General features: G+C 55.0%; 4 protein-coding genes across 4 annotated transcripts in view; 1 reads left to right on the top strand and 3 right to left on the bottom strand.

Moving 5' to 3' along the window:
- The window catches only part of ETH_00027120 (Zinc finger C-x8-C-x5-C-x3-H type domain containing protein, related), a gene marked incomplete at both ends in the record, with an annotated part of 2374 nt that extends 1343 nt beyond the window's left edge, over window positions 1-1031 (bottom strand). The window contains one exon of the mRNA XM_013373123.1: window positions 11-1031. Within this exon, the coding sequence (XP_013228577.1) occupies window positions 11-1031 (1021 nt within the window). The remainder of the gene's footprint in view (window positions 1-10) is intronic.
- A 1460-nt stretch (window positions 1032-2491) lies between these two features.
- On the bottom strand, window positions 2492-8049 carry ETH_00027115 (uncharacterized protein; the record flags this gene model as incomplete). The annotated part of the gene is made up of 9 exons (XM_013373122.1): window positions 2492-3014; window positions 3901-4126; window positions 4516-4640; window positions 5028-5179; window positions 5403-5824; window positions 6114-6204; window positions 7124-7201; window positions 7355-7418; window positions 7751-8049. The coding sequence occupies 9 exons, from the start codon at window positions 8047-8049 to the stop codon at window positions 2492-2494; spliced, it is 1980 nt and encodes a 659-aa protein (XP_013228576.1).
- A 564-nt stretch (window positions 8050-8613) lies between these two features.
- ETH_00027110 (adenosylhomocysteinase, putative) lies at window positions 8614-10415 on the top strand (the record flags this gene model as incomplete). Its single annotated transcript, XM_013373121.1, has 2 exons — window positions 8614-8956; window positions 9292-10415. 2 exons carry the CDS (start codon window positions 8614-8616, stop codon window positions 10413-10415), a joined length of 1467 nt encoding a protein of 488 aa, XP_013228575.1.
- A 735-nt stretch (window positions 10416-11150) lies between these two features.
- On the bottom strand, window positions 11151-14199 carry ETH_00027105 (uncharacterized protein; the record flags this gene model as incomplete). Its single annotated transcript, XM_013373120.1, is given in 7 exon segments — window positions 11151-11543; window positions 11930-12140; window positions 12315-13059; window positions 13281-13411; window positions 13495-13670; window positions 13973-14047; window positions 14059-14199. 7 exon segments carry the CDS (start codon window positions 14197-14199, stop codon window positions 11151-11153), a joined length of 1872 nt encoding a protein of 623 aa, XP_013228574.1.
- Between the last annotated feature and the right edge of the window lie 33 nt (window positions 14200-14232).

Below are 14232 nucleotides of genomic sequence, written 5' to 3'. Positions count from 1 at the left end.
GCTGCTGCACTTCTGCAGGGCCCCCCCACTGGCATTTTGCTGCTGCAGTGCAGCGTTGCTGTGCACCCCACATCTTCTTCAGCGAAGCCGCAGCAGCTGTAGCTGCTGCTGCCCCCCGCGCTGCTGCTGCTGCTCTTGAGGTACCCCGGATGCACATAACAGAGTGGCACGTCCTTCATGGCCCCGAGGGGGCCCCCCTGAGGGGCCCCCCCGGGAGCCCCCCTGGGGGGCCCCCCAGGGGCCCCCTGGGGGGCCCCCCCTGGCAGCCGCGAGGGGGGCCCCCTTTGAGGCAGATCTGCGTACAGCTGGGAGTCATAGAGAGAGCCGCAGCGGCTGCACTTGTCTGGCCAAGGCAGCAGCAGCAGCCGGAACTCCCTGCGCAGCAGCCGTTCTGCTGCTGCTGCAGTGGTGTGGGGCCCCACAGCTGCATGCGCTGCATGCAGCAGCAGCTCTTTGTCTATTTCCCCGGTCCTTAAGTAAGTTAATATGATGGAAAAGACTTCGGGCTGGCAGTCCAGCACCAGGCGAGGGACCCCCTGCTGCTGCTGCTGCTGCTGCTGCAGCTGCTCCAGCTGCTGCAGCAGCGCAGGGCACTTCGAGGCTGTCTCCCACGTGGCGTGGAACAGACGTGGGCCCACCTGAACTTCGACTAGACTCTGCTGCTGGGGCTGCACACCAGCTGCGGCTGTTGCTGCAGCAGCAGCAGCAGCTGCTGCTGCTGCTGCTGCCTCTGCTGCGGGGCTGCTGGTGGCGGGACTAATGGGGGACGCAGAGGGTGTGATGCTGCTGTCCCTGCTACGGCTGCTGCGGCTTCTGGGGCTGCTCTTGAGGCTGCTGACATCGCCGCTGCAGCTGCTGCTGCTGCCGCCGTTGCAGCTGCTGCTGCTGCTGCGTTTGCTGCATCTGTTGCTGTCGTTGCTTCCGTCGCTGCTTGGGGCGTCACAGATGCGAGGCTGCCCCAGCTGCACCTCCTGCTGCAGCAGGAAGAGTGTCTGCTGCTTCTGCTGCTCCTGAGCCTCGTGAGCCACCATGTTGCTGCTGCAGCAGGGGCCCGCAAGACAAGAAAACAGCAGCCACGGGGGAACAGCAAGGAGCTGCTAAATGAAGCTGCTGCTGACGGCTGGGAGTTCTAAAAGACAAAGAAAAAGAAATAAATGAATAAATAAGAGGAAAAATGAGCGAGAAACACAAATAAGAACAGCAAGAGGCAGCGAACTGCTGCTGGCCTGCGTCGATTCAAGAGCTGCTGCTCTGCGTTCGGGGGCAGCTGGGGCGCCTCATGAAAAAAGAAATAGAAATAAATGAAGTGGAAAACTAAAAATAAGTACCTAGTTGGAATTCAAAGTAGATATACACCTACACCGCAATCGATTGCGGCATTGCGTTCGGGAGCTTCCTCCCCTGTCTTCTCTTTGCCTGCTGCGGGCCCCCGGGCCCCTGTCAGTTCATTTACTGAAAGAAAATAATAAAGTATTTAAATATGCTTTTTGTCAATGCACAAAGAAGCAAAATTTGCTGCTGTTTAAGCCGAGACCAAGGGGCCCCTGGAGTGCCGCGAGGGCCCCCTGCCCCCCTCAGCAGCAGCAGCAGCGTCTGTGTTTGCCAGCTCCAGCCTCTTTTGACTTAAAAAGGAATATTTATTTAATTTAAATATTAATTTAAGAATTATTGGCATATTTTAGCGCGAAATGGCTGCGCTGGGGGGCCCCTTCGGGGGTTTCTGTTTGTCTCAGCCGCAGTTTCAGGCTCAGCTGCTGCTGCTTGTTTGCTTCGAGTTCTTTCTGTGTACCTACTCTATTAGCCCGATTAGCTGCATCTGGCCCTTCACCGCGCCACTGGCTGCTAGGGTTTAGGGTTTTTCTAGGGTTTAGGGTTTACGCTCGGCCCTTGCTAGCTAGGGTTAAGCTTCCTAGAGACAACTCCGCAGCAGCAAAAGGAAATAAACTGAGCTGCTGGAGCAAAACTTATTAATTAATTTCAGAGACAAAGTGAAGCTGCTGCGAGGCCCGGAAGCACGAGGTGTACGTACACCCCAGCTTCGCAGCAGGTACAGACATGCTCTCAACTCCGTCTCGTTTTACTTTTTTTTAAATCTTTTGCTGCTCACAACTCCTAATGTTTTGGACGCAAACGCTTTTGCTGCAGCTGCTTCAAGCCGCTGTCTGGGGCCCCTAGGATGCCTGTACACCTCCCGTGTGGCGGCTGCCTTTCTCTGTCTTTTGCTGCTCTTGGCTGCTGCAGTTTCTTTCATTATATTTTTTCTATTTTGACTTTTCTTTTCTTTTCTGCTGCTGCAACCCTCAATGTGTCTTCAAATATTTAAAATTAATCCATTCGGAGTCAAGTGCTGCTGTCAAATTCGCCTTCGCCCATCAGCAGCAGCAGAGCGCTGGGCGAAAAAGACCCAAAACTGCAGCAGCAGCCGCAGCATGTGCTGCTGCTGCTGCTAAGTCTGCTGCTGCTGCTGCTGCTAAGCCTGCTGCTGCTGCGGCTACTTCTCTTTCCTATGTGCACCCTCTTTTTGTCTTTCGACTTCCTCCATAACTGCCAAGAGGGGAGGCAAGTGAGGTCTTCGTTTTTTCTGCCGCTGCTCCTGCTGCTGCTCCTGCTGCTGCAGCTGCTGCTGCTGCTGCTGCGTGGGGGGCCCCCTTGAATGCACCCCTGTGTGCCGCAGCGCAGCAAGCGTCAGCAGCAGCGCCTCTTCAGTTCTTATAGTTCGCGAAGACTGAAGAGGACAAGTATTAACATAAGAATCAAAAAGGCATTCAGGGGGTACTGCTGCATCTGTACCCTCTCTGAGGGGCCCTAGGGGGCCCCCGGGGGCCCCCTGGTGCCCCAGGGCCCTGCAGGCACGCCGCAGGTCCGATGAGGGGGGCCCCTTCGAAGGGCAGGGGGGCCCCTCAGCAGCACAGAAGCTAACAGCAGCACGAGCTGCTGCTGCTGCTATGCCACTTTGAGGGTCCCTTAGAACTGCCTCTAAGCCGCTGAGGCCCCCGAAGACCAGCAGCAAATGGCTGCAGCAAAAAGACACAAGAAATGCACACATAGTTGAGGTTTGCTGCTAGCAGCAGCAGCAGCAGCAAGAACAACTGCAGCAGTCGCAGCAACTTGAGCAGCAGCAACTTTTTTTTAACAGCCTTATATATACAACTTATTCGCTCCACTTAAATGAATAGTCATATCTAGACAAATATAAATGTAAATTAATACCTAATCCACACATGCACAGAAATGCATATATGTATGTAAAAGAAAATCGGTTTATATATAGAGAGGCATAAATGCATTAAACGCAGTATAAAATTTTGTATTTAAACACATTTACATGCATGCATATAAATGCGTACAGTTGCTGCAGCAAATATGTACTTGCTGCAGCAAACATATTCGTTTACTGCTGCTTCTGCTGCTGCCTTTGGCATATTTCACTAATGTAATTTGATTGCTCCTTTATAATCTTTATTATTTATTTATTTAATAATATTTCTTTATTTATTGAATATCCATTTAGCACGTATAGACGCAGCTGGGGCCCCGCTGCTGCAGCTGCGCCTCAGCAGCCACGGGGGCCCCCACGTAACTGTGGGAGAGCTTAGAGGCAGAAATAATATTAATAATATATATTAAAAGTGTTTTATAAAACATATAACTACTTTAGTATGAAAATACGAATAAATATAGTTCATACAAAATTTAATATATATATTACATTGGGTTCAAATGTGAATTCAATTGGCACTTCTCGAAATCCTAATATGTTTTCTATTTCTTCCCTTTTAACTCAGCGAAGACCATTAGTTTGCTGTGGAGCCGGGCAGCAGCAGCAGCAACGTAGAGTCCCGCGCTGCTGCTGCTGCTGCTGCAGCTGCCGCAGCTGCTGCAGTGGCTACTGCACTGTACCTGTAGCTGCCGTGCTGCATGCTCATGGCTGCTTGCTGCAGCGGGACTCCCCTTTCAGAAGTTCCCACAATGCAGTCATAAAGCCCTTCTCTCTTGAGTTCTTTGTCTTTACTTTTGTTATCTGCTTCTTGACTTTTGCTGCTCTTTTTGCTGCTGCTCAGATTGTGGCCTCTAAACACCTCCCGCAGAGAACTCGCAGCGCGAACTTGATAGCCCCAGTACAGCCCTGGGCGCAGCAAGCATACAGATGGACTGCTGCTGCTGCTGCTGCTGTAGCAGCTGCAGCAGGCGCTAGTGTTGCTGCTGTAGAAGCTACTAATGCTACTAATGCTGCTGCTGCTGCCGTGGCGGCAGCTTCGCTGCGGCAGCCACAATTCCCTCTCGCTACAGAAATACGCAAAAGGGCTTCGCAGCAGCAGAAGGCGCAGCAGCAGCAGCAGCAGCAAAAACAGCAGCAGCAGCAGCGATGCTAGCAGCAGCCACTGCGCACACCTCAGCGGCAAGACCAGCAGGTGGCTGCTTGCCGCCAGCAGCTGCTTCCCTCCAATTGCCAAAATGGAATATTGGAATTGTTTTATATTTTTAAAGTCAATTTAAATTAATAAAACTATTTACCTGCTAGAGTCGGAGGCTCTTGAGGAGAAACTGCTTCTCCCCGCAAAACGAATTTGCGCTGAGACGGCAGCAGCCGGTTCAAGTCGCCAGCAGTGCGCAGCGAGGGGTGCAGCCGCAGCGTCACCCTGCAGCACAAACCCTAAACCCTAAACCCTAAACCCTAAACCCGAATCCCCGGGGAATAGCCCTCAGCGCTGCTGTGCAGCGCCACGCAAAAGGCACAGGGTCCTAGCAGCTCGCAAAAGGAAGAAAACGCAAAGCCACCGTGGAACACAAACCCCAAGCCCTAAACCCTAAACCCTAAACCCTAAACCCTAGACAGCTACACTGCAAGTCCTGAAAACCAGGGAAAAACCCCTCGCCGTGTAAGCCCTGGCCAGAGGAACATCGACCCATACCCCCAAACCCAAAACCCCAATTCTGAACCCTCAGCCCCAAACCCTAAACCCTAAACCCTAAACCCTAATTCGCCCTGGGAGCCCCCGGGGTGCTCCGTGGTCCGCGCTGCTGACCTTGTGCCCACGGGGATTTGCTGCTGACATGCAACGGGAAAAAGAAGGCCACAATCCACAAGGGTCCCCCCTTGGGACTTTTCTAAAGAAACTCCTTCTCTATAAGGAAGCCATTCATCGCGGCGCAGGTGGTGCGGCGCGTCTAGGGGGTTCTGCAGGCCCGCGTGCTTCAGGTCTAGGGTTTAGGGTTTAGGATTTCGCGAAGACCACGCCGCAGCAGCACACGCAACCCACAGCAGCAGCAAATACGCACTCATGAACACATATAAACACCAGACGCAGCCAAGCCAACAACGAAACTGGCACAACTGACAATTCAAAAGAAGGTAAGAAGACAAAAAGAAAATGCTATTCAATCCAACCCCTCCTTTTTACTCTTAGGGCCCCCAGAGGCCCCGGGATAGGGCCCCCTAGCAGGTGACTAAGGGGCCCTTGGGACATGGTCGGGGACCCCCGCAGCGGCAGCCTTGGGGGCCCCCTCAGGACCCCTGGGGACCCTCGCTCTGGTCTAGAGGTAGCAATGGGGGCCCCCGAAGGGCCCCTGGGGGGCCCCCGTGGCCTAGCGGGAGCCTTGGGGGGGCCCCCGCAGGGCTTCTGGGGCCCCTCCCCAAGGGCACCTGGGGGCCCTCCCAGGCCTAGCGGTAGCCTTGGGAGGCCCCTGGCTCTGCTGCAGTGCTTGCCTGGGTGCAGCTTGAAAAGCCGTTTTCTAAGGAACTGAGGAGTTTCTAAATATTGTAGATTGCGAACAAAGAAGTCCAAAGAGGGAGAGCGACCCGTCGATGGGTCTATGGCAGACGCTGCAGGCACACACGCTAAACCCTAAATCCTAAACCCTAAACCCTTAACCCTAGGCCGCATGCACAATCAAAACACCAACTGCGAAGGCGAAATCGCGCTATAGGGAGGCACTGGGGGCCCCCGTAACTCTGAGGGTCCCCCTAGCTCTGGGGGCCCCCTAGCTCTGGGGGCCCCCTAGCTCTGGGGTCCCCCGTAGCTCTGAGGTCCCCCAAACTATGGGGCTCCCACAGCTCTGGGGGCCCTCAAAGCTTTGGGGGCCCCTTGAGAGGATTGTTGCTGCAGGCTTACCGCAGTCTTCATAGACAATTACTTCATCAACACCCATAACTGTCAAAGACCTGGCAATGCAGCCCACCAAGGCGGCCCTCAGCTCTGCAGACTGAAACACCAAACCCTAAACCCTAAACCCTAAACCCTAAACCCTGAAGCGCCGGGCACAGAGCATCTCGGCGAAACAACAAGATAAGAATAGGGAGTGTAAGAAAAGCAGATGGCGGTAGAGAGCCGGTGACACAGAGCCAGGCAGGTGTACGTACACCTTAGCAGCAAGAAATATATTTCATTTTAAGAGTTTCTCATTTAGCTAAAACGCTAAGAACAAGGGCCAATGCATGCAGCAGAGGCCACGAAAAACAGAAACAACTCTGCACGGAAATCCGTGCATTTTGCAATCACCTCGGGACCAGATAAGGAGCCCCAACTGAATCATAAATGAAGAACTAAAGAGACGCAATTGGGGAAAAAGAGAAGACGAAAAATAAATAGAAATGGGCAGAGACAGGTAATGTAAAGGGATGAAACTGAAAAGGAAATTATAAATTAGAAAAGGTGATATTTGGGATAAAAATATGAAATGAAAATAAACGAAGACAGGTAAGGCAAAAGGATGAAATAGATGAAAAGAAGCAAAATTTAAAAGAATGAAATCGATAAAGATGTGCAAAAGTAGAAGAATAAAAATGAAGCAAGAACGGAAAAGGGAAAAGACACAGCCCCTAGGGGTAAATGCAAAGAAGCGTAAAAACAAAGAAAGTGGGTCTTAAGTGCAGCAGCGCATGCAAACCTTCCATCTTTTCTTCTCACGCACGCAAATTTGGTAAAAAATAATAGAAAATAACAATAAAAAGAGAAAAGAAAGGACTAATTTATTCGAAAAGACGGAAAGGAAAACAAAACAAAGAAAGTCAAGAGCCGCAGCGTCTTGGCGCCCCGCCCAGGTGTCTGTGCATACACCTGAAGGCCGTGGAACCCGCAAAAGACTCAGCATTTTATTTTTCCATTTTTTTCTTTTTGCTTACTTGTGCATTGGCCACTATGGAAGCCGGCAAAGCCACGCTGAGGGTCGAGACGCGGGGGGCCCCCTCAAAGGGTATTTGCTGCAAAGGCAGCAGCAGCACAGGGGCCCCCCAATAAGACACAGAAACCCTTCAGGGTTTTATTTTGCTTTTTCTGAAACTTGCAGCAGCATATTACGGTTTGGGGGGCCCCCCTGGCCCCTGAGGGCTCTTGGGGGGCCCTTTAGAACTTACTTTGGGGATAAATTCGAGAGACTTCTGAAAGGCTTCGTTGGGGACCCACTCATCTGTGTCGGCACTGCAGAAAAAGCCCCAAAAATGCATGCATGCGTAAATGCATGCGGCGGGCGCATGCAGCGAGAGGCCCTTGGCAGGAGGCGCTGGGGATTAATTAATTAGTTGAGTTTGAATAAAATGGACTTGTTGAATTGCGAAAGAAAAAAATGATTAAAAAAAGAAGACAAAGACAGAGGCAATTAGCAGCACTCGGTGATCAAACAAGAAGGCCATCTTCGGGCAACAGAAGGGCCCCAGCAACCCCCAGGGGAGCAGACTCTAGGGTTTACGGTTTAGGGTTTAGGGTTTACGCCTTTAGGAACAGCCAGGCAACGCAGAGATAGTCAAACTCACTCGCATGCCCCGCCGCCTGCAGCTTTTTGTGGGGCCCCCTGGCTTTCGTGGGCGCCCAAGCCCTCGGGGGGCCCCAAACCCTCGGGGGCCTCCAAACCCTCGGGAGCCTCCGGACCTTCGGGGGCCCCCAAACCCTCGGGGGTCCCCAAACCCTCGGGGGCCCCATGACCCTCGGGGGCCCCCGAGCCCCGATTTTTGGACTCTTTCCGTCTCCTTCTGGGGGCCCCTAGTGAAGCCTCTGGCTCTTCAGGCTGAGCCAAAGCTTCCTTGCATCTTTTGGGGGCCCCTCCCCTACCCATTTGCTTGTCTGTTTGCGGGGGCCCCCGTGGCTGTCGAAGTGACCTGGCTTGCGGTCGTAGGAGGCCCCAGAAGGCGTAGTTTAAGCTTAAAGGGGGTCTCAGGGACCCCAAGATACAAATATATTCTATAAAAGGATTATTTTGATGTGTAAAGGCGTTATAATTGGGTTTAAGGGGCCTCTTGCCAGTTAGCTGTCGGCCCCACAGGAAGGCCTCGGGGCCCCTGGCGGCGGCGTCGCCGGGAGGGCGGAAGAGGCCTTTTTTGCTGGTTTTTTGGGCAAATTGTGTGTATTTAAAATTAAATAAAAAACACAATTAAATGGAATTAAAATTGAACTATTGTGGGGCGAAGACGGGAAAAGAGAGGGCAGCAGGGCCGACGGCTGCGGTGGTGAGCTCTCTCCCTCCCTGCGGCGTGGCTGTCACGTGGGGCATCGCTGGCTGGCGTTGGTTTGCTGTCTGCGCGTTTCAGTTTGTTTTTTTAAACAACAAAAATTCCAAAGACAAGTTTAATTTAGGTTTTAAAGTGCATTTTGATTGACACCGGCGGTCTCCGCGTTGAAAATGGCGCCCTCGAACCCCCCCCCGTGCAGCAGCAGCAGCAGCAGCAGCAGCAAGGTGAAAGACCTGACGCTTGCTGCCTTCGGCCGCAAGGAAATTCGGCTTGCAGAAGCAGAAATGCCCGGACTTATGGCTCTGAGAGAAGAGCTGGGGCCCCGCAAGCCGTTGCAGGGAGTCCGCATCACTGGCTCGCTGCACATGACTGTACAGACAGCTGTGCTCATTGAAACCCTCACCCACTTGGGCGCCACTGTCCGCTGGTGTTCCTGCAACATCTTCAGCACTCAGGACCACGCAGCAGCAGCAATAGCTGCTGAGGGTTCCGCCACTGTCTTCGCCTGGAAAGGTTAGTTGCTGCGCCGCTCCCTCCCCAGCTAGCCACGCAGCTGGCTAGCTGGCTGGCTGGCTAGCCACACACTTGCGCTACACACTCAGTAGGCCGGGCAGACAGCGGGAAATCCGCACGGTTAGGCTGTTTGCTGCTGCTGCAGCAGGGCCGCAGCAGCGCAGCTCCTGCTGCAGCTGGCCTTTCGCCGCAGCAGCAGCTACCTGTGGTTGACCAGTGCAGCAGCAGCGCGTGTTTCCCCATTTCCCCCGACGGCTGGCGCGCGCCTGCCCGCGGCCGCGGCCGCCGCTGCTGCTGCTGACCCGCTGCTGCTGCTGCTGCTGTTGCTGCTGCAGGTGAAACGGTGGAGGAGTACTGGTGGTGTTCGGAGCAGGCGCTGACTTGGCCGGACTGCGCAGGCCCGGACTTGCTGGTGGACGACGGGGGGGACATAACAATGCTGATTCACGAAGGAGTGCATGCAGAGGAGGTTTACGAGTCCTCCGGAGTGCTGCCGGAGGTGTCTGCTGCAGCAGACGAGGAAGCAGCAGCAGTGCAGCAGCTGCTGCGGCGGAGCGTGGCTGCGGCGCCGCGGAAGTGGCGGCAGCTGGCCGCGGGCGTGCGGGGCGTCAGCGAGGAAACCACCACGGGGGTGCTGCGGCTGCTGCGGCGCGCTGCAGCAAATCTGCTGCTGTTTCCCGCAATGAATGTAAACGATTGCGTCACAAAAAGCAAATTTGATAATGTGTACGGCTGCAGACACTCTTTGCCCGACGCAATCATGAGAGCCACCGACGTGATGCTGGGCGGGAAGCTGGCGGTGGTGTGCGGCTACGGCGACGTGGGCAAAGGCTGCGCTGCAGCACTTCGCGGCCAAGGCTGTCGAGTTATAATTTCAGAAATAGACCCAATTTGTGCACTGCAGGCTGCAATGGAGGGTTTCGGGGTGTTGCCGCTGGACGCGGTGGTGGGGGTGGCGGACTTGTTCGTGAGCGCCACTGGAAACAAGGACATTATCATGCAAAAGCACATGCAAAAGATGAAAAACAACGCAATTGTTGGAAACATTGGCCACTTCGACAACGAAATCGATGTCAGGGGCCTCAAAGCCACCCCTGGCATCCAGTGCGAAAACATCAAACCCCAAGTCGACAGGTACATCTTCCCCGACGGCCACGCCATCATTCTTCTTGCAGAAGGAAGACTTATGAACCTCGGATGCGCCACTGGACACCCTTCTTTCGTCATGTCTTGTTCTTTTTCCAATCAAGTGCTGGCCCAGGTGGCTCTCTGGGAAGCCGCGGCCCGCAAGACCTACGCCAACCAGGTGTACAGACTCCCCAAACACCTCGACGAAAAAGTTGCTGCTCTCCATCTCCCGGCCCTCGGCGCCAAACTCAACCGCCTTTCTCAAGAACAAGCCGACTACCTCGGCGTCAGCCAGGACGGGCCCTTCAAGTCCGACGACTACAGGTACTAGCTGCAGCCTCCTGCAGCAGCAGCAGCGGCAGCAGCGGTTGCTGCGGGCGGCTGCTGCAGCGGGCGGGTGGCTAGCTGGCTGCGTACGTGTTGAAGAAGACGGGGAGGCGCCTGGAGGCCGGGCTGCTGCTACGTTTCTGGAATTGTTTATTTGTTTAAGTTTGTGGAATTTCTTATTTAGTTTAATTGATTATTATGCAGCTGCCAGCACAGACAGCTGCTCCATTATATCTTTACTCTGCCGTTCCTTGAACGGCCTCCAAGACAAATTTATTTTTGGCCCCGCCGGCTCTGCTGCCGCTGCTGGCCAACTAGCTCAGTAGCTAGCTGGCTAGCTGCCTGCAGCTGCACTAGCTAGCTGCCAGCTGCCTAGCTAGCTGCCTGCAGCTGAGGCCAGCCAGCTGGCGAGCCGCTGCAGGCCAGCAACAAGCAACTGTTTATACAGCTGCGCGCGCTTAATGCTGAATGTCTTTCCTACTGCTGCTGTTGCTGCTGCTGCTGCAGAGTTGCTTCAAGTCTAGCAGTAAGCCAGAGGAAACTGTTTGGGGGCATTGCAGCTACAGTGTCGGCCTCTCCTGGTTAGGGTTTAGGGTTTAGGGTTGGGGGTTTTGTTAGGTTCAACGAGCTTGCATTGCTCAACCAAGTTCAGCTTATTAGCAGCAGCTGCAGCAACTGCAGCAGCTGCTGCCAACAAACCGCATTCAGCTGCAGCCAGTTAGCCAGCAGCAGCTTCAATTTATGCAGATTCCCCACACCCCACTGCTGCTTCTTGAGGGGCCCTTATTGCTGCTTCTTTATTTGTTTCCACTTGCACGTTTGCTGCTTCTCCCGCACCTTTGGGGTGTACAGACACCCCGCTCCTGCTGCTGCTGCTCACCAGCACCCACTGCTGCGACAGCCGCGCCGGCAGCCACAGGAGGCCCCTGGGGCCCCCCTTGGGGGGACCCCTAGGGACCCCCAGGGCGGCCCCCATAGGGGCCCCAAGGGGGGCCCCTGGGGGGCCCCCATCGACACTAGGGGCCCCTTCCGGTGGCATATCTGGGGGGGAAGAGTTCGTAGTGAACTCTTGCTGAATCTCTTGCAGCAAAACGGGACCAATGAGAGCTGCTGCTGCTGCTCTTGACAGCACCTGAGACAGCAGCAGCATGCACTTCAACAAGACAATGAGTTCAGACTAATTTGGGGCTTTTTGTTTATTTATTTCAATTTTATTTTAATTCTATTTGAATATTTAGATGGGACGCGCAGCTGCCAGACGCCAGGGCTGCTCGCAATTAATTGCTGCAGGATCTTTTGAACTAATGGGACGCAGGCTGCTGCTGCTGCTGTTGCTGCTGCTAAACACTGAAGAGCCGAAGCAGCAAAGCAGCGGCAAAGCAGCAGCAAAGCCAGCAGCAGCGGCAACAAGCAGCAGCGGTGGTAGCAATAGATGCAGTAACAGCAGCAACGGCAGCAGCAGCAACACATATGCTAGCAGCACCAGCAACAGCAGCAGCAGCAGCTAAAATCGTTTACTTGGTGGGCCAAATCCTCGTCAGCCTGCAGCAATTCAGCGGTAGGCTGCAGCAGCAAAACGCTGCGGAAGGTCGCAAAAAAGTGCGCAGCAACTTTAACACTTCCCAGAAGCTCCGAGATTCCCTGCTGCTGCTGCTGCTGCTGCTGCTTCTGCTGCTGCTGCTGCTGCTCCTGGTCAAGAGGGGCGGCGTAGTGGTCAGGTAGAAGCAGCCTGTAACAATTCACTCAGAAGCCGCATAGTTCTGCGGCTGAGGCTCGCCTTGCCCTCGCAGCAGCAGCAGCCGCAGCAGCAGATAAGCAGCAGCAGGAAACAGCAGCAGCAGCAGCCCGTCGCCACCGTAGCAGCAGATTCAGCACGCCCAGCAGCAACAGCAGTTAGACACACGCGAATGGAGTAGCCGAATGGACTGCTGCGAGCAGAGGGCCCCCCTCTATCAGTGGTTCCGTTGTCGGTATCTGCTGCTGCTGCCTTTGCTGTTGCTGTTGCTGCTGCTGCTGCTGCCCCTGCCCCATCGCCTGCTCGAGACGCCGCTGCTGCACGCAGCAGCTAAGCACAATGTCAGTCGCGTTAGGAGCTTCTTCGTCCTGCTGTTCCTGCTTCGGCAGCTGCTGCTGCTCCCCCTGCTGCTGCTGCTGTTCCCCTTGATGCTGCTGCTGCTGCTGCTGCTGGGGAGCGCGGTTGTCAGGGCGCAGCAGCAAAGACAAGGAGGGACAGGCGAAGGCCTTCATTGCTGCAGCAAAGGAGACGCCGCCGCCGTGGGTGCGGGAGGAGACTGCGAGCAGCTGCAGCGCGCAGCAGACTCTTGCTGCTGCTGCCCACACATTCCACAGGTCTTCAGCAGCAGCGCCCTCTGCAGCTTCTGCTGCAGCCCCTGCTTCCTCGCTGCTGCTGCTGCTGCTGCTGATTCTCTTGCTGCGGCTGCCACCACAGATATCTGTGGGAAGAAGTTTCAGGGAAATGAGGGCCTCCACTGTTCTTGGAAGGCTCCACGAAGGTGGGCCTGCTGCTGCTGCTGCTGCTGCTGCTGTTGCGGTTGATAGTCCTGCTTCTGCTGCTGCTGCTGGAGTTCTCTCCGTTTCTCTTAGCCCCCTGCAAATGGCGGTCAGGAGCTGCTGCAGTCCATCAGCACCTGCACCAGCAATAATAGCAGCAGCAGCAACAGACAGCAGCAATGAAAGCAGGCCCCTGCTGCTCGTGGCTCCACAACTTGGCTGCTGCTGCTGCTGTTGCAGCATTGCAATAAGCAGAAGCAGACACTTTATTAGGAGGGCCCAAGGCAGCAGCAAGGGCAGCAGCAGCGGCAGCAACAGGAGCAGCAGCAGCAGCAGCAGCAGCCGGCTGCAGTGTTACCCTTGCATGCGCGTTGGTTTATTTTTACTGTTTCTCTGGTGAAGTCCTTTTCAATTTGTTTTATGTCAAGAGGAGACAAATCGCAGGGGCCCAAAGTCTCAAAGACAACAGGCATCGCCTGCAGCCGCTCCCTGCAGCAGCAGCAGCAGCAAAAGCAGCAGCAGCCTTGTAAGACACGCAAAAAAGAGGCACTTACGGGAAAAGCGAAACCCACCAATAGGCTTCCAGACTCTGTGCTGCTGACGGCTGCAGCGACGGCGAAGCGCCAGCAGCAGCGCCTATGCAGATGCTGCTGCTTAGGGACTCTTCCAGCTGCTGCTGCAGCTGCAGCTGCTGCTGCTGCTGCTGCAGTTGCTTTTCGGCGGCTCGCGACCATATATTCAGCTGGCGCTGCAGCAGCGCAGAGAATCCGCAGAACTAGCACCATCACTATGCCGCTGCTGATACGCTGCAGCAACTGCTGCAGCAGTTGCTGCTGCAGCGGAGCCAAAGTCATCACTATCAGCAGCAGCCGCAGCAGCAGCAGCAGCAGATAGCGAAGTGCCAACAGCAACAACAGGAGCAGCCGGAGCAGCTGCTGCAAAGGCAGCAGAAGGTGGCGGAAAGCAACAGCAGCAGCAGCTGCAGCGCACTCAAAAGCAGCAGCAACAGCAGCAGCAGCAGCGGTCTGTTGGTGTTCATGAGAAACACACCTTAGGGTGTACGGACGCACAAGCAGCCAAGAGGTTCAGGCGAAGCAGCTCGCACTCGAGACACGCTGTCAAGATCTGCAGCACACAGGACAGCAGCAGCTGCTGTTTATGCTGCTGCTGCTGCTGCTGCCGCTGCTGTTTGGGTGACTTTTGTTGCTTCTGCTGCTGCTGCTGCTGCGACTGCTGCTGCTGTGGCGGCTGCTGCTACGGGGACACCGGGGCTGCATGCAGCTCGGACCTGCTGCAGCACTTGCTGCCGC

Source organism: Eimeria tenella, genomic scaffold (assembly GCF_000499545.2).
Source record: "Eimeria tenella Houghton genomic scaffold, Eth_scaff12, whole genome shotgun sequence".
Taxonomy (NCBI): Eukaryota; Apicomplexa; class Conoidasida; order Eucoccidiorida; family Eimeriidae; genus Eimeria; species Eimeria tenella.
The sequence above is the reverse complement of the archived record's forward strand: the minus strand, read 5'-3'. Positions and strand labels throughout refer to the sequence as shown.